A 24,216-nucleotide genomic window follows, 5' to 3' on the forward strand; every position below is an offset into this window, starting at 1 on the left:
GCATGCAAAGCAGGTATTCTATCGCTGAGCCATGGGTCTTCCCCAGAAATCAAACCATTGTGGTCTTGCTGACCTAGTGTTGTTTACACAGACTGGCAGCAGTTCTCCAGAGTTTCAGGCAGGTGGAAATTCCCAGCCCTACCTAGAAATGATGGGCTTTGCACCTGGGACCTTCTGCATGCAAGCAGACATTCTGTCACCAAGTTAGAAACCTTCCCCAATACTTCTCAGACTAGGCAACCAGCAGGTTGTATTATACAAGCCTCAAAAGGAAATCCAGCCCATGAGTAAGATGGATATCACAAGTCAGGGCACAGCTCTTATGACTGTTTCATCAACAAATACTAATTACTTAGCAGTAATGCTCTGGTAACCTTCAAGTTATTCTACTGAAAATTGGGAATATGCAGTTCAGAAAAATGCCAGAACTCTGCTAACTGGAACCAGTCATTACTCTTTTTAAAAATATGTTTATGCTTTTCAGGTTTATACATTTCACTAATTTTACAATCATTTTAACATTTCAAAACCCGACTTCCTTCCCCCTCTTTCTGCAGTTCCTTAAATTTATTTTTTAATATCTTCTGCATATCCAAATTAACTTAATTTGCTCATTTATTCATCTACTTTAAATATATACTCTTATAAAGCTGCAGGTTATTACAATAATTGCATTACTCTATTTTTATTTACAGGCATACGTATAAGTCACCATCGCATAAAAAAACAACCATAAAATACAGAACACATGACCATCACTGAATTGATTTAGATTCTCCCAAAGCGCCTGGTGAAACAAATATTTTTCAGGAGGCCTTTGAAGGAAATGCTGCCCACACTTTGGAAACTGCTCTGGGCTCCTGTTCCATTGTTAGGCCCAATTCAAAGTGATGGCCTTGATCTTTAAATCCCTCCATGGCTTGAGACCAGGGTACCAAAAGACTCGCCTGTCTCCGGTTATGTGCCTGCCTGTATTTAGGAGACCATCTCCAGAGGCCAGTCTCTGGGTTCACCTGCTGTCTGAAGCCTTTCCCAGCCTAGCACCCCCAGATGTTTTGGTACTGCTTCCATCATTCCTGATCACTGGTCATGCTGGCTGGGGCTGATGGGAGTTAAAATCTAAAACATCTGGAGGGCGGCTGGCCAGGGAAGGCTGATCTGAAGTATGGTGGGTGGCTGCAAGAGAAAGGGCCTTTTCAGGGGTGACGCCTCGGCTTTGTAACACTCTCCCCAGACACCCTCTCCAGTTTCTTTACATCACGCAGCCAAGACTTTGTCATTTTCCTGGGCATTTAGCTTTTGTTGATCCATCTATTACTTTTATGCTGCTTTAAGAAAACTGCTATTAGTTTATTTTTATTAGTTGTTATTATATATGTTAATATTTGACCATAAAACCACCCTGATTGATGGGTGTGGAATACACTGTAATTTAAACAAAATGAAACAGATTTATACACTGAAATTCATGCTACCAGGTAGCATAAAAGGGCTACCTCCTCCCATACTAACCCTGCCCAAACCTCGAGATCTTTCCATGAGAGCCTTCTCACGAGGTCAAGTGGGTGGCCACAAAGGCGTGGGCTTGGGGAGAATGGCGGCGATTAAAATGACCTTACTACCTAAATTACTCTTCCTATTTCAGAATATACCGATAATTAGAGGAACCTCAATATTCAAAGAATGGCAGAGATTACTTTCTAAATTCATTTGGCAGGGAAAGAGACCAAGAATCAGATTTAAATTGCTCACAGACCAAAGAGATAGGGGTGGCCTTGCGGTTCCAAACTTGAGGTTATATTACGAAGCTGCATGTCTTTGTTGGGTAAAAGACTGGATTGTCATCAAAAACAAAAATTTGTTAGATCTAGAGGGGTTTAATCTAAGATTCGGTTGGCATGCCTATTTATGGCGAGACAAGGGAAGGGTTCATAAAGGTTTTTCTAACCACATTTTCAGAGGGCCACTGCTGGAAGTGTGGGAAAGGAATAAAAAACTGTTGGAGCAGAAAACGCCCTGGTGGTTATCACCAATAGACATTTTAACAATTAAAAAATTAAATATAGAGGGGGAAAGATGGACATATGAAGATTTACTAACCAAAACAGAATCCGGGTGGAGGATTAGACCTTATGAAGAAATAAAAAGCAAGCTGACTGGCTGGATTCAATACCATCAAATTAATTCAATGTGGAGGGAAGATAATAAGATCGGAATAAATGACAAGAAATCTAGATTTCAGATTGAAATAATAGAAAGTAAAACAAAATTATTATCAAAAATGTACAACCAGTTACTTGAGTGGGACACCAAGGACGAGGAAGTAAAGGATGTAATGGTGAAGTGGGCGGTAGACCTAGGGTACAACATAGAGTTTGACAAATGGAAGGCATTGTGGTGTAAAGATATGAAGTTTTCAGCATGCACGACACTAAAGGAAAACATGTATAAGATGATGTACAGATGGTACATAACGCCGGTAAAACTACATAAAATGTATAGAACGGGCGATAAACTGTGTTGGAAATGTAAGAGCAAGGAGGGCAAATTCATTCATATGTGGTGGACGTGCGAGATTCTCAAAAAATTTTGGGAATCCATCTATAATGAATTAAAAAAAATTCTTAAATACACGTTTGTTAAAAAACCCGAAGCCTTCCTGCTGGGAATAATTGGTAAGGATATCAAAGAAGAAGATAGAACCTTTTTTCAATATGCAACGGTGGCCGCCAGAACCCTCATAGCACAGTACTGGAAAACACCAAAAATCCCAACACTAAAGGAGTGGCAACTTAAATTATCTGATTATTTGGAGCTGGCTAAATTGACACAGAAAATAAGAAATCAAAGAAGTGCAAAATTTAACAATGAATGGGATAAATTTAGGATATATATGGAAATAGAGACAAGGGGAAAATTAAAATGTTGATCAGAAACACATATGTACTTATAGAAATCACAGTAGGCATGAGATAACGCTTACTACGTAAAAAGTTTTATTAAGGAATAGACACAGCAGATAGATAAACAAGTTAATAATTTCCGAAATCGAGATAAAGGGAAGTCGATCAATGTCATCAAAGTTGTATGTATTTCATGTTTTGTTTGTTTGTTTTTTTTCTCTTTTTCTGTTTTTTCTTTTTCATTTTGTCTTTTGTATGTTTGTGAAATATATTTATGTCAAAATTTAATAAAAAATTAATAAAAAAAAAAAGGCGTGGGCTTTCTCATACAGGGCACCCTGATTATGGAACTCACTTACTCATGGGGACCCACCTAAGATACACCATGTTAACTTTTAGGCTGTTGGGGAAGATGTTTTCAATGGTTTGTACTTTTAACATTGGAAAGAAGCTGTATTTTAAGCTCTGCTTCTCTCTCTATGGTTTTAATGGCTATTTAAGTGTGTTACTTGTTTATTGATTTTAATTCAGCCAGTGCATAGTATATTGTTGTGTTTGGTGTGTTTTTTTAAGTGCAGCATAAATAGCCTTGGGACAAATATTATGAAAGGTGGTATATAAATGCTTTAAAATAAGTATAGCAGGCTAGTAGCCATCACAATAGTTATTGCAGATGGAAACTGAGACAGTCACAGCACTTGGCTGATGATTACCAAGCGATCTTGCTGGGCTGATGAAAAATTTGAAGCAGGGATGCTCAGCCCACAGTGCCTCTATGATACAGTGGTTCAATATGTAGAGCACTGATGGGAATTATTGTTTAATGTAAAGGCTTTCAAACCCCATGCTTCTTCAACAGAAACCAGAGTGACATACGTTGCCCAAAATCAGATTAGGTCATGATAAAATCCTGTCTACATCAAAATAAAAATGGAAACAGCTACACAAATCTGCAAAGCAAATATCCATATAAACGAGGGGTTGGGGTAGAAGCAGCAGAAAAGGGCACAACAGAAGAAGAAAAGTCAGCTGTCAGCACGAAGGTAAGAAGCAACACCTTAAACTTGGCCCAGAAATGAAGAGATAACCAGTGCTGATGGAACACTAAGGTAAAGTATTCAAACCACCACACCCCAGACAACAGCAGCTTTTCACACCAATTAACATTTCCAGACAAAGGGCAGCTTCATGTTTCAGCAATCCAATCTGGAGGGATGCTAGGCCTACAGCTTGATTTTTTGGGGAGTGGGGGGCGGGGCTTGTGCTTTCTACTGTTACTGTAGCATTGTGACCGGGGAAGCCTAAGTGTGCACTCTATGTGTGTACACACATGAGAATACTTAACATATTGCTCTGTACTACACAACTGATGTCTGGCTGAAGCCAAATACTCTCATTTATTCTTCCAGCAGCCCTGTGAAGTAGGCTAGGCTGAGACCATAGTCCGAAGTCAGTCAGCAGACATGTATTTGTTGGAAAACTGCAGATAAGAAACCATAACAGCACAGGCGAGGTCTGGACCCTGACAGCTGCAAATACATTCCCTACCATGGAAGCCTCCTGCTCAAGGTCCATGGAAGCAGACAGACATGAACACAGTTAGGAGGTCTGTGGGTGGCACAATCCAATGGATCACAGTGTCAGGCTTATGTACCTACATTCCATTTCACACAGCATAGAATTGATGTGCAGAGGAGCACCTTCTAGTGGTGTTGAAGTGAAGGGAACAAAAGCAGGCAACCAGAAACTGGGACTTGAAAACATAAGTACAGTGGTGCCTCGCAAGACGAAAAGAATCCGTTCCGCGATTCTCTTCGTCTAGCGGTGTTTTCGTCTTGCGAAGCAAGCCCATTGACGGATTAGCGGATTAGCGCTATTAGCGGCTTAGCGGCTTTTAGCGGCTTATCAGTTTAGTGGATAAGCGGATAAGCAGCTTAGGAAAAGGGGGGGAAAGGGGGGGGGAAAGTCAGAAAAACTTGCAAGACATTTTGTCTTGCGAAGCAAGCCCATAGGGAAATTCGTTTTGCGAAGCGCCTCCAAAACGGAAAACCCTTTCGTCTAGCGGGTTTTTCGTCTTGCAAGGCATTCGTCTTGCGGGGCACCACTGTATGCGAACTGCAGAGTCCATGGTAGCAGCTTGGCAAAGCCACCTCCCACAGAACTAACCCCATTCCTCTCCCAGCTGCAAGTGACCCTTCATGCCAAAGAACATACCATGCCATCGTCTTCATCGCGAGGGGAATAGGTGAGCGTGCTGGAAGAGGAGGGTGTCCGGCGATGCTGTTTGAATGTACTACTCCCGTCCGCTAAAAGAAGAACCAGGACAGGCATCTGAGAAATTCTGCAACTTCTATACACCAGATCAGATGTCTCTAGAAGAGCCTTCGCCAACCTGCTGCCTTCCACCCCAGCTGGATTGGCAAAGGCTGCTCTATAATCTATCCATAGATCAATTTCCCAATGAAGCAGCTCGGGGGGTGGGGGGGAGCACTCTCCCAACCACACACATAAAAGAAAAAGAGAACAAAAAGGAACAAGAGCTTCCAATTCCCCTCCATAGGCTTTTAACCCCGCAAACTCAAAAAACAGTGGAAGATGAATGCTCCTACTCTTAGCGGCTGTTGACATTATAGCCACACATGGTATGTGTATTTATTAAGCACTCCCAACTGGTGCTCTCAATTGGCTCCACCTATGAAAGGTTTCTTTAGCTTGCTACAGCGGTGCAGCTAGCTGCTTGGGCGCCCGGGGCAGCACAAATGCTCTGCACCCGGGGGTGGGGCAAGCCAGGGCAGAGCATGCTGCATGGAACCTCCATGGAGTCCGCAAGCCCCATGTTGCCGTTTCGGGCAGAATGGAGCCTGCAGGTGCCCAAGTTACTGCGTCACTCCCCAGGAGAGATGTGTGGCTCGGGCACACTGCAGGCCAGGCCCCACGGTCACCCCCCTCAGTTATGAAACCAGGGGCAGTCCACACCCACCGCACCCCCCTTCCTACACCACCGGGCACACACTGTTGTGGTTTTTGCCTACTGCAATTCATTGGTGATAAATAAATCTGGCTGTTTCCATCAACTCCACAAAGTACGACAGACTATTGCAGTGTGTTCTACATAATATTACCATTGAAAACAGCATGGAAACCACAGCTACTGAAGAATGCAGAGGCTAGACTGCTGTCAGGAACATTGTACAGTGGATCATATAACACCAGCCCTAAAAGAACTGCACTGGTCTGATTTCAAGGTGTCAGGGCTAATGTTTAAAGCCCTAAATGGCTCTTGGTGTTGGTTGTTGGGAGAGGGTGCCTTTCCCAGTATATTCTCCCATCAGGCGGGGAGCACCTCTCCTCCATAACTCACCTGTGGGGTTGAACATTATGTGGACATGTGAGAGAGGACCTTGTCCACTGTGATCCAGTGAAACACTTTCACACCATACATTTCATACACATGGCTCCCCTACAAAGAATCCTGGGAACTGTAGTTCACCCCTCCCAGAACTACCATTCCCAGCACCTTTGGGGAAAGTCATGTTTATAAATGCATATTGTGGATGTGACATAAGATGCTGCGGGGTTTCTTTTTTCAATGCACAGAAGCAAAATTATAACCCTTCAATGCAGTGTGATAATAACTAGAGATTGCTCAACACTGACCTTTGGTGATGGTAGTCACTGCAGAAAAAGCAGGCCCAAATGTTGTCTCCATTCTGGTCTGGAAAAAGAGAGCAAACACATCATCACATAATCTGTCCTCTGTAGACTGAAAGCACCAGTTAAACAGGGTTAGTAAAAGGAGGGGTGACTGAATACGACTACAGACTGTCAAGAGAAGCATAGCCCATTTTTCTGAGAAATTCAGAGAGTAAGCTAACAAAAGTCAGGACTCTAAAGGCCCATCCCCAAAATAATCTTGCATTCTCTTACCCCGTTAGTGTTTTCTGAAGCAGCACAGTTTGTTGTACCACTGGGGAAACGATTGTAGCGGGTGTTCTTACTGGCGCTCATAATCTAACCCCACATTTGAATGTTCTAAACGCTGCCTCTGGTAACATAAAAATAAAGAACATTGTTAAAGGACAATATACTTTATAATCTATCTCAGACATGCAAAAGGTGCTGCACCAAGCCTGTGCACAGCTGGCTTAAGAATATTTTTTTAAAATAACATAATATTTTAAAAAATAGCACGGTTATTGCTATTATTATTCATAATTATCTGCCCTTCACTCTAAGGTCCCAGGGTGGGTTGCAACATTTAAATACAATATTAAAGCAGTTTAAAACAACTGACAAGCACAGAAATAAGGTGGGTCCTAAAAATATACATCTCAGGTGTCAAAGAGGTGTGTCTTCAATATTCACCAGAAGCTGTATAATGAAGGTGCAAGGCACACCTCTGTGGACAGGGAGTGCAACAGCTTAGGGGCTGCCACAGAGAATGCCCTCACCTGGCCCTGCTGGCTTGGGCTGATGGGCACTGTACTCCAAAATGTTTGGAGGGTACCAGGTTGGGAAACAGTTGGATAGCTCAGTCAGTAAAACATGAGAATTGTTATCTGAAGGTCGTGGGATCGAGCCCCATGTTGAGCAAAAGATTCCTGCATTGCAGGTGGCTGGACTAGATGACCCTTGGCATCCCTTCCCTTCTATGATTCCATGATCTAAACGACAGCTAGATAATTGTCTGAACTGGTGAACTGTATGGCTGATTTGCTCTCAGACCAACTTCTACCCAGGTAAAGATGGAAGATGGTGGGTCCACCTGAAACACTCCCAACATTTCTCCAAGAGTCTGACTGGGTCAAAAAGACAAAAGGTTACCATGTAAACAAATGCCAAAGGAAGCCAGATTCAGCCCCTCCAGAGGGCAGATGCTGGATGTGCTTCTCCTTGATACAAACTTCTCTCAGGGGTTGTGCTCTGGCAGAGCTTGGGAGGAGCTGGAGACTCAGCCTTTGCCTATACACACAGCTCAGGGTTCAATCCCCACATGTCAGGTGGCAGGCCTAGGAAAGGAAGCGGCCCCTAGCTGGCCACTTATTAGGCTGCTCTGTGAGCCACCTAAAAGCCACCTAGGTGCTTGGACCTCTCCTTGCGTGGGCTGGCTTCTTGGAGGAGGCACAGTTAATGCACTTGGATCTTCTGTTGCAAAAACATTTCTCTTCCATGTGACCTGAGCCATATGTGGGAAGAGGCCAAGAGCAAAACCTTGGATCAATTAAGGGAGCTGCGATTCCTGGACTCTACTTGCCCTGTTCAGCTCAGAAAACGACAAGGCAAACTGTGGAGCCGTCAACACTGTAACAGAGAAACTAACAATTCATTCTTACAAGAGAGCTCAGCATCCAGGTGCTTTCTCTTTTTCCCAGCTCTTTAAACACTTTTTACTAGGTTCAAATTCTCAAAGCAGCCAGTAATGAAACCATAATAAAAAAGGGCATGGGGGAAGAGGGAAACAAAGGAATGTCCTCCACCCTGTATAGCCTTGGTTTGAGTTGGATGCCAAAATTGTGGCATATGAAATGGTTTCACTACTTCCAAGCTAAAATTTCACTAAACACAAAATGAAGGTGTACTTCAACCAGATGAGACAATTACATTCTTGTGAAGTTGATGGGCAAAAGGTTCAAGATCAATATAAAGAGGTAGTACCTCACTCAACAGGAAATTAACTTTGGGTTTTGCTGCTGTGAGAAGCAGCAGAAACCAATCACTTTCGTGGCATTAAAGAGCAGTAGATACTAGCCATTTTTCTACAAAAATTCTCGCCGCAGCTATTAAGTAAACATTCTGAGCTGGTTCACACACATCACGTAAGAGTCAGACAAAATGTGGCCAAGCAGCCATGTTTACCGTAGGCTCTAATTTTTTAATTAAATGAGGTGTGTGGTGAGAGAAGCCTGCAACATCCTGAGATGAGTACAAGGGATGGAGCTTGTGATGCTTCCAAAAAAGGCACTTCTTTCAATGCCATGAAGAAAGACTCTCTAGCAAGGGAGATTTACTAGGGATTACCAACATCCTTGGATTATTCATAGCAGCCTGGAAATGGGCTTAAGATCAGCAGCCAAAGAAGGGATGAACTTTCATAGATTAAAAGGGCATGTAAAATGAAACAGGAGCTCCACAAAATAAACATGATGAAGGAACAAAAGCGGAAGGACCCCAGGAATAGGCCCTTGAGCATCTAGTTGTATGCTCAGCCATGTGGGCTTTCAAACACAGAAAAAGAAGATGTTGTTGATGATGATTTATATACTGTCCTATACCCAGAGGCCTCAAAGCGGTTCACAGAACAAAATCAAAATATAAGACAACAAAATATATAATCAAAATAAAAACAACCCAATAACCCCCCCAAAAACCCCACATTTTAAAAGGGAATAGGATGTCAATCAAATCAACCAAAGGTCTAGTTAAAAAGGAATGTTTCTGCCTGGAACCTAAAGGTGTATAATGAAGGTGCCAGGCAAACCTCACTAGGGAAAGCATTCCACAGACACAGTAAGTAATTAAACAAGATATGACAGCAGAAAAACGGGGTGAGCAAATGATTTTGCAAGCCCAACAGGAATATAAGCAGGAAAGGCTTGAATTGATTTCCTGCCCCAAAAAGTTGGGGCTGTGAATTTCTGACTGCTGTGAATCTAATTACCTCCAGCCAAAGATAAAGTGGCACCATCTGGAGCAAATGTATGTACACCAACTGTGGAGAGGGGGTATGTAGAAGCTTGGTGAGGCCACCAAATGAAGTTCCAAAGTCAGGAAGAATGTGACAGACCTCAGTAATTTAAGGAATGCCTTAATTAAGTGATTTGCACAGCTTGAGAAACATGGCCCTATTTTTTAAATGCACATCCCACTATTTAATGCTATATTGCTCTTAGCAGTATTTTGTTTTACTTTGACCATTCGAGGACCCTCCTGGAGAACTGGTCATAGGCAAGATCTAATTAATTTTTCCTGACTCATTTTATAACGGTGGCTTGACTGTAATGATGTGTGCCTTGTTTATATCTTATGGAAGTGTTTTTATTTTTTTTGTTTTCCTAATTAAAGTAATTTTTAAAAAATATAGGTAAAGGTAAAGGGACCCCTGACCATTAGGTCCATTCGTGCCCGACTCTGGGGTTGCGGCGCTCATCTCGCTTTATTGGCCGAGGGAGCCGGCATACAGCTTCCGGGTCATGTGACCAGCATGACTAAGTCGCTTCTGGCGAACCAGAGCAGCGCACGGAAACGCCGTTTACCTTCCCCATGTAGCGGTACTTATTTATCTACTTGCACTTTGACATGCTTTCGAACTGCTAGGTTGGCAGGAGCAGGGACCGAGCAACAGGAGCTCACCCCGTTGTGGGGATTCGAACGGCCGACCTTCTGATTGGCAAGTCCTAGGCTCCCACAGCGCCACCCACGTCCCTTTTTTTAAAAAAATATACTTTTTATTAAAGATTTTTTTGGTTTACAACAGTACATGCATTGCATTTTTTTTTTTTTCAGGATGTAAAGCCTTTTCTACAAATCCGTTACATTTGGTATGAGAGAGTTTAAAAAACAAAAATAATATTCTGATCTTACCTTTGGAAGAAGACAAGCTCTCTTTCTGCAGAAGCACCTATCCAGCAACAGTGCCCTAGCTCCAGGAAGGAGTGATGGCCACCAAGTTGGATGGGTAAGTCCTACTCTCTTCTGTTGGAGACAGCATGCCTCTGAATACCAGTTGCTGGGAATGACAAGCAGGGAAGAGTGCTGTTGCTCTCAGGTTCTGTTTGTGGGCTTCCCACTAGGGCATCTGGTTGGCCACTGTGAGAACAAGATGCTGGAATGAATCGCCCCCCCCCCCCCACCTTGATCTGATCCAGCAGCTAGTCTCTTCTGGTGTTCTCTACTCCCAAGACTGTACGTGCTAAGCCACGTTCTAGCCTGCCTGTTCCATCAGCAAACCAAACCTCTCACTTTGCACTAGGAACACAAGCAGTTTGAGCAGCCTCTTGCCACACAGCTGGCAAAGAAGAACATGCAGCCCTACCTTGAAGAGGTGGTGGTGGAATGACTGGATCCAGGTCCCACGGGCTGCCTCTGTTTGGAAAAGACAGCTGTGCAACTCAGGGTTGTGCTTTTTTGTTTGTTTGTTTAATTTACTTCTCTGTTTTTGCCCCCAAAATAAAAAATAAACTTGAAATAGTAAGCTGAAAGAATGAGCTTTCAGTCAGTCACATTGCTGATGGCAATCAGATGCCAGAGAGGAGGTGGAAGCCATCCACCTCAGTATAAGATTAGGAACAGGGATAAGAACATAAGAGCCCTGCTGGGTGAGACTAGTCAGGGTCCACTGAGGCCATCATTCTGTTAAGAACATAAAAGCAGCTCTGGTTGATCAGAGCAAAGGCCCCATTTAGTCCCACATCCTGTTCTCACAGTGGCCAACCAGATGCACCAATAAGAATTCCACAAGCTGGGTATGAGTGCAACAGCAGCCGTCTCCCCATTTGTGATTCCCAGCAACTGGTATTCAGGAGGCGGCTGAGCAAAGCCACTGTGACTAGTAGCTATTGACAGCTTAATACTCCATGAATTTGTTCTCAGTTCTGGCCAGCCAGATGGATATGGCCAAGTGATGTGCTGGTACATAAGAAACCTATGCCATTTTTTTGGTCATAGAATTATTTATATGGATTTATTTACATTTAGACTTCCTTCTCCCTGCCCCCTTATAAAATCTGATGTACTCCAGCAGTATTTGTGTCCTCCTGTTTCCTTTGCTGCAAGTCTGTTTACTCAGAAGAAAACAAACAATTACAGGACTCTAGAATGAAGCGGAGTTACTCATGGTGAAAGAAAGGAAAAACCCACAGGGCTCTCCGTTTCCTGCATTTGTTGATCTGCACTTAGAGGCTACAGATCCAGGCACTGTCGTGGGAACACTGACCATAGCCCATGAAACTGCTTCCTTAGCGAACTTCTGCTGCAGCTCATGGGCACTCACCAAAGCTGCATCAGAGAAAATGGATCTGTCTCCTACACCTTCAGACTCAAGCCCAACAAACTCTAACACAACAGAATCACCTTCAACTGACAAGGCAGGTTGGTTTGACAAAAGCTGCAAATTATCAACACAGAGATTATTTAAGTAGGCATGCTAGTTATCAGCGGGGTTGTCCTTCGCTGAGAAAATACTGGAAGGGTACCACAAAAGCACTTCAGTCAAGAGTGCAGAGCCTGCAGCCATCTTGATGTCTCAAAACCACTCAGAAGTATCACCTCTTGGGCAAAATTAAACAGGGTATGAGGAAGGCAACTGAGGGCTCACCTATGTTTCTCCCTGGGAGCTGGCTATTTTGTCCAAGTCTCATCCCTCCTATTGCCTGGGAATAGAAGAAGAATGGGCAATATTGTGTTCTTTAGATGTCACTGAACTGCAGTTCTGATCATCCCTGGCCACTGGCCCAATGGTGTCTAACAACTGAAGGGTCACAGGTTCCCCAGATCATTACCAGTTTTATGAATACAGGCATGTTAATAGATGAACCTGAAGGACTACCACTCAGTGGCGTAGCGTGGGTTGTCAGCACCCGGGGCAAGGCAAGTAATTTGCGCCCCCTAGCCCATGGATTTGCACCCCCTAACCCGTGGATTTGCACCCCCTAACCCGTGGATTTGCCCTAACCCCAGATGTTGCGCCCGGTGCGGCCGGCCCCCCCTGCATCCCCCACGCTACGCCACTGCTACTACTGGATCTGTTCCAGAAAATGTTGCTCAAGCTTGGTCCAGCTTATGCTGGTGGCAGCAAAGATTAGTTTAGCCCAATTATGGAATACGGAGGAAGGGAAATATTCCAAGCATTTAAGAACTGGTTAAGTAAGCTGTTACTATCACAGAAAAGAAAGAAAATAAAATTTCAGACAGTAGAATCAAAAGCAAGACTGCCAGCCCGATACTAAAGTAAGTGAATAAATATCTCAAATTGCTAGCTGCCACAGCAGACAGGGTACCAGGGATTTCCCCCAAACTACACTAGGAAGCATATACTGTGGTACCTCGGGTTACAGATGCTTCAGGTTACAGACCCTGCTAACCCAGAAATAGTACCTCGGGTTAAGGATAAGAACAGAAATCGCGCAGCGGCAGCAGGAGGCCTCATTAGCTAACGTGGTACCTCAGGTTAAGAACAGTTTGAGGTTAAGAACGGACCTCCAGAACGAATTAAGTTCTTAATCCGAGGTACCACTGTAATCAGTGTTAAATAAGCTTAAGAGAGAACCTAATGCATTATTTACAACAACGAAAAGATAGAATTTTAAAAAATATAAGCTTACATAGACTGAGAAAGGATGGAAACTAATTCATGTCTAACCCTCTAAAACACAAATCCAAGCCAAGACACTCTGCACTGAAATCAGTTCACAATTACTTCCTTAAAGGTATTTCATATGTGGTTGTCAGGCTGAGTCACCTGGGCATTTTACAATGCTGCCAAAGAAACAGCTGAACATTTTCATAATTCAGCATTGAAGTAATCCCTAAAAAGTGAAAGCTGGCTCTCAGCATTTTTATCTTTTGGGTTTCCTGGACACATTGGCAAGGTCACCACTGGAAAAAGGATGCTGAGCTAGAGAGACCCTTGATCAGTTCCAACAGGACTCTACTCATATTATTGATTATGCTAGCACCACTAGGTACCATCCCTGTGCAGTTAGAGCTGTTCTGCCATGCCGCAATCATCACTACTCAGAGTACATTTGCTATGCTGCTGCTGCTGTAAATGTGTAACTTGTGAATGGTGCATGCAAAACCTTACACGAGGCCTCTGTCAGGGGCTTTGGACTAATCTGCTGCTCTAGGTACTTAAGGACATGTCACTCACATTTCACATGCTTGCTGCATGAAATACTGGTCACATATACCCATGGAAACTGATGCATAGGGCTCATCTATGATGCGCCAACTTAGCAGAAAGCCAGAAACAGCCCACATTTATACTGGATGCACCTGGGCAGTGTTCAGAATTAGTCAGGCGGCAGGTGCATTTTGCATCTGGCTATCAACTACTTGTGACCAAGTGAAGATGCCTAGCAGCCAGGATGGCACCTGATGTCTCCACCATCTGGAGGTGCATCCTGGGAATCATTGGATTTGGATCTGGACTGTTCTCACATGCTAATACCCCATTCTGTAGAATGTTATCAGTTATATTTTATCTGTACAATTAGGAATGAATTTCTGGAACCATAATGTTTCTTCTAGGCAGCCTGAGCAGGAGCAGTAACCATTAAGAAAAAGAGATCTGATCAGGCCAATATATATGAGGACTGTCCCTGGATCAAGGGACTTTTCTGCTTTAAGTTGTCAAAGCTCTTAACCTAGCTGAAGGTTGTCATCTGAACTAGCCAGATGTTTCACTGAGAATCAATCAGACTCAGTGCATCCTTTGAAAAATAACAATTTAGACTGAGCCATGTTACCCAAAAATGGCAACTAGACATTCCGTTTTGGTGACTGCAACCCTGGTTTAAGGAGCCATTTGGTGTGCAGCTTATATATCTGAGTTTCTAACACTGCACCTGCACATTTGGATGGTCTGGACCCTTGCTAAATTTTGCAGAACAAATTACAGCACACTGCATTCCATCCCCCAGCACCATTTCACAATCCACCAGAACCTAGCCTCCTTGCATCTCAAAAGGTAACAAAATCAGAGAAGCAAGAAAATGATAGGTGATTTTCAACTGTCTGCTTTAACTTTGTTCTAAAACCAAATTAAAAAGCAGTGCACAAGGCTAACCTTTGCTTCAGCTGGCCCAAGAGCCCAGAAAACAGCTGTAGCACTTCATCCAATGGGTGAAAGACCAGCTGGCTTAAAGAGCTGCCCTGAGAAATGAAAACTCTGAAATCACTGACATTTACGCCCTCCTTGTACACAAAACCTCCTAAGCATGAAAGGGAAGTTAAACAAAGCCACTATGAAGCACAACCGCCCATAGGCAGAACACTGCACCTTCCTCCATGGAAGGAGGCAACAAGTCAGAATGAGTAGGAATAAAGAGCAGCAAACAGTTTAACACCAGTCAGAACCAGGACACCTCAAACCATCCTTTTGCTCAGGCACCTAAGAGTTCAAAACCTTCTACAGCTCCATTAAGAGCTAACACAAAACAGGAACCTAAACAGTTAACCACCTTGGGAACCTTGAGGATGAATAGTGGCATCTAAGTTGGAAAAATAAAACATGAAGGTTTTTCAAGTCCATAAACTGATTTGAGCTCAAGTTATTCAACTGACACAACTGATTCCAATTCTCTCTGATCTAGGCAGCAGTTTAGTGATCTGCTGATGGGCTCACACAGAGCCATAGTATTTTCCCAGTGAGAGCGAGAGAGTCCACAGAGGAAGTATTTTACCTCACATGCAGACCGAGAGCTGAATCATGCAGAACACTCCACAGAGAAGATCTCAGGCAAAGATTTCCCTCTTTCAAAATGTCTCTTGCATGCCTGCTGGCCTCTGCTGTAGTCTGCTCTCTCAGTGATGTAAATAGGAAGGCATGCAGAGCAATAGGCGATATGTAAATTCATCAGGAAAATCCCCTACCAACCTCAGCCAATCATCTAGCACTTCCTCATGTCAGCCATTCCCAACAGGCTTCAGCCAAGAAAGGGAAGCCCTCCTTACTCATAGAAGGGCAAGTGTTTCTTTTTTAAAAAAAACCCATCCATTTGGAACATATCAAGGTTTTTTAAAAAAGCAACCCATGAAATACATTCTTGCAGCCTGCAAACTTAAGGCTGAAACAGTAAGCTGCTGTAACACTTGTCCTAAACTCAAGGAAGTCCACCGTAAAAATTATAAAATCAGAATCTCATAAAAAGACTAAGGCTGTGTACCCGCTGTACATTTAAAGCACATCACTGGTCCCACACCTGCCAGAAAAAAAAATCAAGGGAACTATAGTTTGTTATGGGTGCTGAGAATTGTAGCCCTGTGAGGGGTAAACAACAGTGCCCAGGATTCAGGGGTGGGGATTAAATGTATGGTGTGCAGGCAGACTTAGAGCAGGAGTGGGTAACTTATGACCCTTCAGATAGTATTGGACTCCAAACCCCATCAGCCTCAGTCAGCAAGGAATGATGATAATTGTAGTGAAACAATATCTGGAGGGTCACAGGTTCTCCAACTCTGAAGTACACTGCAAAGGCCCTCCAAATCTGGGGGGGGGGGTGTTTGCTGCAGGAGTGCTTTGTTTGCCATCTGCCTTGAAAGAGATTCTGGTGTGCCCCGCCTTAGCACTCAGAAGTGTTAAATAACTACTGTCCAGTCACAAATACAGTGGTACCTCTAGTTACAAACTTAATTCGTTCCGGAGGTCCGTTCTTAACCTGAAACTGTTCTTAACTAGAGGCGTGCTTTCGCTAATGGGGCCTCTTGCTGCCGCTGCACATGATTTCCGTTCTCATCCTGGGGCAAAATTCTCAACTTGAGGTAATGCTTCCAGGTTAGCGGAGTTTGTAACCTGAGGCGTTTGCAACTTGAGGTACAACTGTACTCACTTCTTGGACAGGGTGCCTGAAAAGGCAGTGGCAATCCAGCTGCAGGCCCTTGTATGGATCAGACACTGCCTTGGTTGCCCTGAAGTAGTTAGAGCAGTCAGTTGGGTGCCCAAATGGACTGCCATCCCAATCAGCACCAACATTAAATATATATATATTTAAAGTGAGTATGGTCAAGATTCAAGTCTGTGGAATCTACTCTGTTTTTTAACATCTAGATCCCTGAGATCTGCTAAGTGTAATCTGGTGTGAAGGACCAGAATTAAAGAAATCTGAACCTCCAAATTTATTTAGAATACCCAAGGGGGGGACCGCCAGTCCTAATTCTGATTACCCTCCCCCAACAAATCTTTCTTCATTTCACTATTATAATGTGGGGTTGCATTTTGCTACAGTTATTATAGTTTATAGTTATTATAATACATTATAGGGAAAAGGAGTTTATTTTATTCTAGCATATTATATATTATGTACCTGTCAATCTACAAGAAATTGCTCAGAGACCTACCAGAAATTTCAATATGCTTTCTGCCCATTGATTTAAAGCGTTTTTGTAGTGCTCTTCAACAAAAAACAACAACAAAACCCCTCTAGAAAATAAGACAATTCACATCCACAGGTTTACAATCCAAGCCAGGACACACAAGGAAAGGGCACAAGAAGAGAAGAAACAAGCAAACTTGGGCACCAATTCTTGAAGACAGCATTATACAGCCATGCTAGAAGGGGCTGATGCAATGGTCAAAGATGAGGGATTCAAAGCCCTACTTAACCATGTACACTGCAATGTGACCTTGCAGCCAGTAACTATCTTTCAGCCTAACCTACCTTACAGGGTTGTTGGGTAGAGAAAAAGGGAGGAGCGGGGAGGATGGACGACAACGACAAAGAATACGATGCAACAACAACAGAATCACGAACCTTAGGGCCAGTAACTAATATTCAACATAGCCAACTTCACAGGTTTGTTGTGAGGATAAAAATAGAGGGGCAGGCAAAAATACATATACTCTGCTATATATATTGCAGTGTGTGTGTGTGTGTGTGTGTGTGTGTGTATACTGTGTATATATATAATCTCAATATCCTTATTATGCTAAAAAGCACGTAATAAATGAATAATGCTACCTTAGCCTAACCTACCTCACAGGGCTGTTGTGAGGATAAAATGCATTTGGGGGTACGAAAAAACCACGTATACCATCTTGAGCCCCTTAAAGAGATATAGAATATGATTATGATGATGATAATAATAATAATAATAACAATTTCCCTCCCCTCAGCACCTGGAGGGAGGGGCGCCCGCCTCAAGAGGCCCCTCCCCCTCACCACCCACAGGCCCCGCCCCTCGCGCTCTCACCTGACGCGGGGGAGTGGCGGGGGGAGGAGGCGGCCGGCCCAAGCGCGGCCCCCCGGCACATGGTGGCTCCCCCGCCTTCTCCCAGCCACAGTCCAGCTCCTGCACCGCCAAGCGCCTGGTTGTCTGCTCCCCACCTCTGGGCCTCCCAGCAAGCCGGGCCGGAAATGACGACCACGCATCGCTCGCCGCGTGGGCTGCCGGGATTCGTGGTTTTTTCCTCCTAGTGCAGCGCTTCACCCAAATTCCTCTTTTGCGGCCTGCGGCCTACAGATCCCATGAGCGCCTGCTCCACCAGCGTGTCGCGCGACCCTTCCGGCTGCTTTTTTATTGGTCTCGCTGAGAAGGCCTCCGTCTACTCCCCACCTTGATTTCTTTTGCCTCTATGGCTGTGCCGACTTTGAGTCACGTCAGGCTTATCCAATCAAATGTCCCGAGAGAGAATGCTAGCAACGGGGGGAGGGAGCAATGGCGTGGAGTTGTAGACTGTGCCGGCCAGTGGAAGGAGAGTCTGTAGGTGCAGGAAGACGATTGGCTGCAGAAGGTCGCGCGACAGGGCAACGCAATTGGCTAGCGTCCCTGCGCAAGTACCAGCCAATTGGGAAGTGGGGCGAGTTTATAAAAGCCGATTCCAAGAGCTTGCGCGTTCTTTTTCCCGCTCGCGCTCGAAGTGTTGACGGTAAGGTTCGCTTTACGCGGGCGGAAAGGCCAGTTTCTGGGACTATAGTGGTTAGTCTTGCTTGACCAACAGCAGAGCATTCCAAAAGGGGCACAAATAACGTGTGCACAGCGCAGTTGTGTTTTTTTATTTAAAATGTTTTATATTTATTTAAGACCTGTTGAAAGCTTTGGAATATTACGAAAATGCTGTAAGGAATGGAAAACCTCGTCCTGGTGTAGAATTGCAGTCACTGTTAGTTCTACTCAGAGTAAAAGGTAAAGGGACCCCTGATCGTTAAGTTGCGAACGACTCTGGGGTTGCGGCGCTCCTCTCGCTTAACTGGCCGAGGGAGCCGAAGTTTGTCTGCAGAGTTTTTCCGGCTCATGTGGCCAGCATGACTAAGCCGCTTCTGGCGACCCAGAGCAGCGCACGGAAGTGCCGTTTACCTTCCCGCCGGAGCGGTACTTATTTACCAACTTGCACTTGGACGTGCTTTCGAACTGCTAGGTTGGCAGAAGTCTACTAAGAGTAGACCCATGGTAATTAATGGACAGGGCAGTCCGGTCCGGTAATTTCTATAGCTATGCCCTGAGTGGGATTGACATTGGATGACACCCATAGTTTTTTAATCCCCACGTGGCAGTTTATATATTTATACCCTGATCCAGGGTCACCTAGTGAATTTCATGGCTGAGCAGGGTTTGCACCCGGTCTGCAACATTACTTAGTTGAGATCTTATCCAGGCCACTAGATAAGTTACATGGCCCAAAATTATGAAATTGGCCCCCAAATCCAGGTTTATATTCTGAAAAAGTTAAAAGACCACTGTTTTAACTGCTAGATCTCTCACAATTGGTGATAGGGTGAATTGATTTTCTGGTAGCAGGGCCAAAAAGGAGACAATGCGTTTATCTGTTTGTATGAGTTAATGAAAGTTAGAACTTTGAAGGAGGTGGTAAAACCTCTCGTTCATGCCTCATAGTTCTCATGGAATGGGTGATCTGCTTTAGATCCTGCAAAGGACCCTTTACCTTTCAGAAAGGGAGGATCTTGCAACCTCTTGCTGCTGCAGATCATTCTGCGGCAGCATAGCAGGACAGTCATATCAATGTTGAGTGTTGGACCAGTTTATTTTATGCGTAGGTCTCCAGTCTGGTTTAAGGCTTTGTTGAGGCCTCCTTCCCTTGGTCTTTTTTCCTACCTGTGAGAAGCATTTGTTCCTGAGTGTGGCTAGGATGATTACAGAATTCTTCAAGGCATCTGGTTGGCCACTCAGAACGGGATGCTTTGACCAGGTCCAGCCCCTGGGCTCCTTGTTAAGGCCTCCTCCACAACCTTTCCAGGTGTGTTTGCTGCCACTGAATGATATGAACCCAGTAGATAGGGAGGAGCCTAAACTGTGATTTTGGAAAATCTGTGTGGGTATTCTGTTAGGCCCATCAAACAGCAGCCGATGATGAGCTCTTAATTTTCTGACACCTCGTATGAAAACTGGTTGCAGTTTACTGATTACGAGCATGAGCTGAGGCTTAAAAGCTGGTTTCAGAGAGGCACCTTCCTTTCAAGCTAGAACCTTGTTCCTGTCTATTTAGAAAACAAAATGTATTATTGGCACTTTATTCATTCTTATTATTATTTTAATTTTCTTCAGGAAGCACATGGGAGAAGAGAAGAGACTATGTTGGTATCAGAAGTGATCTAGCAGGACACTGGGTTGTGCCAGGCCTTTGTGGTGAGCTTTTAACCTTCATCCAAGAAAATTTACCAGACACACTTTTCGTTGTGCACTTTACGCATAAGTAGACCTAGAGGGTGCTCCTTGGATGAATAGCCCCAAATTTTAGCCTGTTACTAGTTACAGTTTTCCTTTTGAAAACAAACAAACAAAAAAAATCACCTGCGACATAAAATGTCCCAGAAATACTACCCCAGCCAATGTTAGTGGATTGAGATAACTGTATTATTCCATTGTTTTTCTCATAGGAAAATGGCCAGCAAACAGAATATGTGGAGTGCCAATAGGTTGGCACAAACCTAATTCAGGTGTGTTAAATTTTTCAACTTTCAAATTCAAAAAATGAGGGGTGCTAAAAGTTGCAACATGACTTGGGAATTCAAAAAATATTTTGGTTGTATTAATATAATTTAGTTTTGCTTGCTAAATAAGTAGTCATACCTCGGGTTAAATGTGCTTCAGGTTGAGCGTTTTCAGGTTACGCTCTGCGGTGACCCAGAAGTAACGGAAAGCATTACTTCCGGGTTCTGCTGCATGCGCAGACGCTCAAAATGACGGATCCTGTTCACATCGAGGTACCACTGTACATACAAACATTTTTAACATTTGTGTGGAATTCAACTTAATTTTAAATTTCTTATTTTTAAAAAATGTGTAAAATTGCATAAACATTTAAATAATTGTCAAGTACTTGCAGTTATATATTGATTCTATTTTTTATTTATATACTATACATATTTTTATATTGAATTGTATATTACAGTTAAGCACATATATAATTCACTAATGTGCTGTAACTGTATTTGCTTGTTTCACAGATTGAAGAATCTTCATCATTGTGTTAAAAATTTCTTGTCAGTGCTGCTGCTACTACTACTACTAGTACTACCGTCTTAACCAGTGGGAATTGACCTTCAATGGATTCTAACCAGAGAACAAGTCTAGGGACATCCACTCACGTGAGCGATCTAATTGGAACTGGCAGAGAATTGTTGCCCTCTGAACTCCCAACTCTGCGAGACGTTATGAGGTACAGGCTGCAGCTAAGAGAACAAATTGGTGAGGGGGGCTGGGTGATGTATCAGTACAGTGGTGCCTTGGTTTACGATCTTACTCTGTTCTGGAAGTCTATTCTTAAACCAAGGTGTGCTTTCACATAGCAGCAGGGGACTCAATTTACAAATGGAACACATTCAACAGGAAGTGAAGCATGCTCTTATTCCAAAGCAAAGTTCCCAAACCAAAACACCTACTTCCAGGTTTGCAACGTTCTTAATCCAAGTTGTTCCCCCACTGCTATGGGAAGGCATGCCTTGGTTTAAGAACAGACTTCCGGAACAGATTAAGTTCGTAAACCAAGGTACCACTGTATATCATTCAAAACCGGTTCTGAAGTCCACATTATTATAGCATTTTCATAGTATGTGATGTGGCAATAAATCATGAATCATGATGTGTGTGTGCTATGCAAAAAATCATGATTTTGGAAAAACCGTGAAGCCAGTGCTTCTTTTGATTCCTGCGCAGTGCAGGCTCAGCTCTCCACTGCCATCTACTACTTTCTAAAATTTTAAAGTTGCCCCCAAGACTATATAGGACATTAATATTTTCTCCAGAAATCTTTAATTGTTTAGTTGAAGAATGCTATCATTGAGTTGCTTTTCATATATCATATACATCAAAATTAGATTTTTCTTTTTCTTTAATGTTTTCCCAGATTATATGTAACTCATCATCGCCGTTCTTTGAATTGTCCTGAATACCACCATTTGGTAGCCAAGCCCAAAACCAAAAGTGCCGTTTGGGTGCATTTTGGCTTGCCTGCTGATGAAAGTGACCGTGTGGTGGTTGATAATATCGCCATTTGTAAGATATGTTTGAATTCGGTATCTGCGAAAGGCGGAAACACCTCAAATCTAAGTAGCCACCTCAAGTTTCACCACCCACTGAAATTTAGGGAGTTGGCTTCTCCATCAAGAGACATTTCCGTTGATTCGTGTAATGAAGCTGATGATCCTCCAGTTGCAACAACAGTTAGTGCTGCTGAGCCTGCAGTAACGGTTGCAGAAAATCCTAAAAAACGGCTGAAAACAACATTGGATGTTCAGCCGCTCAATTCGAAGGCACCGAAATCTTGTACTCAGGCAATCGTAGAGTATGTGGCTACGTGCATGCAGTCTTACGACACAGTGGACCACCCAAAATTTATCCAGATGGTTAACACTCTAAACCCAAGATATAAGCTGCCCAGCAGAAAATACTTTGCAACCAAAGGAGTTCCAAAACTGTACAATGACACCGTGGAGAAAATGAAGAGAGAAGTAAGCCGGATAAAGGATACTGAGCTGGTCATCACTACTGATTGCTGGACATCAGTAGCAGGCACTCAGTTTTTGGCAGTGACTGTACATTTCATATCAGATGAGTGGAAGTTGACGAATGCTTTCTTGGGCTGTAAACATATTTTGAAGGACCACAACTCAGATAATCTTTGTGAAATGCTCACAGACACATTATCGGAATGGGGCATAGATGTGAAGAATATATTTTGCAGTACAACTGATAACGGCACAAATATTGTAAAAGTAGTTAGGCAGCTTGGTTTAGAGCACGTTTCTTGCTTTGCCCACAATATAACTGTTGGGGTTAACCGAGCTTTAAACTTGACACAGCTGAAAAAGGCAGTTACAAGATTGAAAAACCTGCAGAATAGCATTAGCCATAGTTGGAAAATGAGAAGAGATTTTGCCAGATCTCAAGAGATACTTCAGATGGAGAAAGTTAGTTTGCCAAGTGCTTGTCCCACAATATGGTGGAGCACATTTAAGCTCTGCCAAACGTTTCTTGAAAACAAAAGTGCACTAAGTGAGATGTTTCTGGGTTACCCCTCCAAAAACCATTTGATGTTGGAAGAGAGTGATATCTCTGCTATACAAGACTTTGTGTCTGCAACTACTGTGTTAGAGGACATCACCACGACTCTGAGCGGAAGCAATGATATCACTGCTTCATCTGTTCTGCCGCTTTATAGACAAATTAAGAAAAGTCTCCAGCCTGATGAGGGAGACAGTATGCTGCTGCAGGATATTAAACATGAAATTTTGGGCGCACTGTCAGAAAAGTATGAAAGTGCACCTATGACAACCACTTTAGGTCTAGCTTCGCTGTGTGACCCAAGGTTTCGCCTGCGGTTCTTGGAGGCTCCTGAGGCTGTCAGGCAGGAGGCCATAAAGAAGATGGCAGACTTGCATGGCAGTCTGTGTGCTGCTTCTACGGAGCCCAGTACTCCGCCTCCTCAGCCAAAAAAAGGGTTGGCGAAAATTTTTGATTTAGAGGAGGAAGAAGAGGACCTGGCAGAAGATGGATTAGCACCGTTGTCTGAATTGAAAGCAGAAAAAGAGCTAAGAAGCTATATGGCTATGCCAAGAGTGGACTTTGATGAATGCCCTCTGATGTGGTGGAAGGCACATGAGGCATCCTTCCCAATGTTGAAGGTGCTTGCAAAGAGGTTTCTGGCTATCCCAGGAACAAGTGTGCCGTGTGAAAGTGTTTTTAGCACAGCTGGCAGTGCTCTTCAAAGACAAAGGGCATCTCTATTGCCAGAGAATGCTGAAATGCAGATTTTCCTGGCCAAAAATGTAAATTTTGTTTAATACATTTTCCTTCTGTAAATTTTTATCTGTTCTTTCTAGTGTTGCCTGGCTTATAAAAGAAATGCAAGTTTTTCTGGCAAGATTTTGTAAATTTTGTTTAATAAAATGTTCTGTAAAATAAATTTTTGACATCTAATTGCAAGTGTAAAAAAATTCTTTGCTCTGGATTCAGCTCCCCTGCAGATGCTGGTTGCAAATAGGAAGCACCCTAAGGAAATGAAGATCTGCGTGAAGGAACTTGCTTTCATTAGGGTTCAGAGACTGGTTCTATTGGAACGCATCACATGGGCTTGCCAGATCTGCCTGAGCATAACAGACAAGTCAAAAAGCAGAGGGGCAAAAAACAAACCCCTGTGTTG

General features: G+C 43.4%; 1 protein-coding gene and 2 long non-coding RNA genes across 7 annotated transcripts in view; 2 read left to right on the top strand and 1 right to left on the bottom strand.

Moving 5' to 3' along the window:
- TRAF7 (TNF receptor associated factor 7) overlaps positions 1-17,970 on the bottom strand; it is a 35,650-nt gene extending 17,680 nt beyond the window's left edge. The window contains exons 1-5 of one of the 5 annotated variants that reach the window (XM_079952783.1): positions 17,811-17,953; positions 10,485-10,629; positions 6,831-6,948; positions 6,561-6,618; positions 5,118-5,209 (exon numbers count right to left, since the gene is read on the bottom strand). In XM_079952783.1, coding sequence (XP_079808909.1) covers positions 5,118-5,209; positions 6,561-6,618; positions 6,831-6,911 — 231 coding nt within the window. In that variant the 5' untranslated portion in view covers positions 6,912-6,948; positions 10,485-10,629; positions 17,811-17,953. Of the gene's footprint in view, positions 1-5,117; positions 5,210-6,560; positions 6,619-6,830; positions 6,949-10,484; positions 10,630-15,304; positions 15,453-17,593; positions 17,664-17,810 lie in introns of those variants that run through there. The other 4 variants (XM_079952784.1, XM_079952781.1, XM_079952782.1 and 1 more) reach the window with 4 other exon arrangements.
- Positions 17,971-20,044: 2,074 nt separating this feature from the next.
- Positions 20,045-24,094, top strand: LOC307202662. The gene is made up of 5 exons (XR_013832960.1): positions 20,045-20,201; positions 20,453-20,512; positions 21,023-21,234; positions 21,922-24,046; positions 24,080-24,094. It is a non-coding gene; the product is annotated as an uncharacterized lncRNA (long non-coding RNA).
- On the top strand, positions 21,241-21,657 carry LOC307202671. Its single transcript, XR_013832968.1, has 2 exons — positions 21,241-21,463; positions 21,511-21,657. It is a non-coding gene; the product is annotated as an uncharacterized lncRNA (long non-coding RNA).
- Positions 24,095-24,216: the final 122 nt, after the last annotated feature.

Source organism: Podarcis cretensis (genome assembly GCF_951804945.1).
Source record: "Podarcis cretensis genome assembly, chromosome: 14".
NCBI lineage: Eukaryota > Metazoa > Chordata > Lepidosauria > Squamata > Lacertidae > Podarcis > Podarcis cretensis.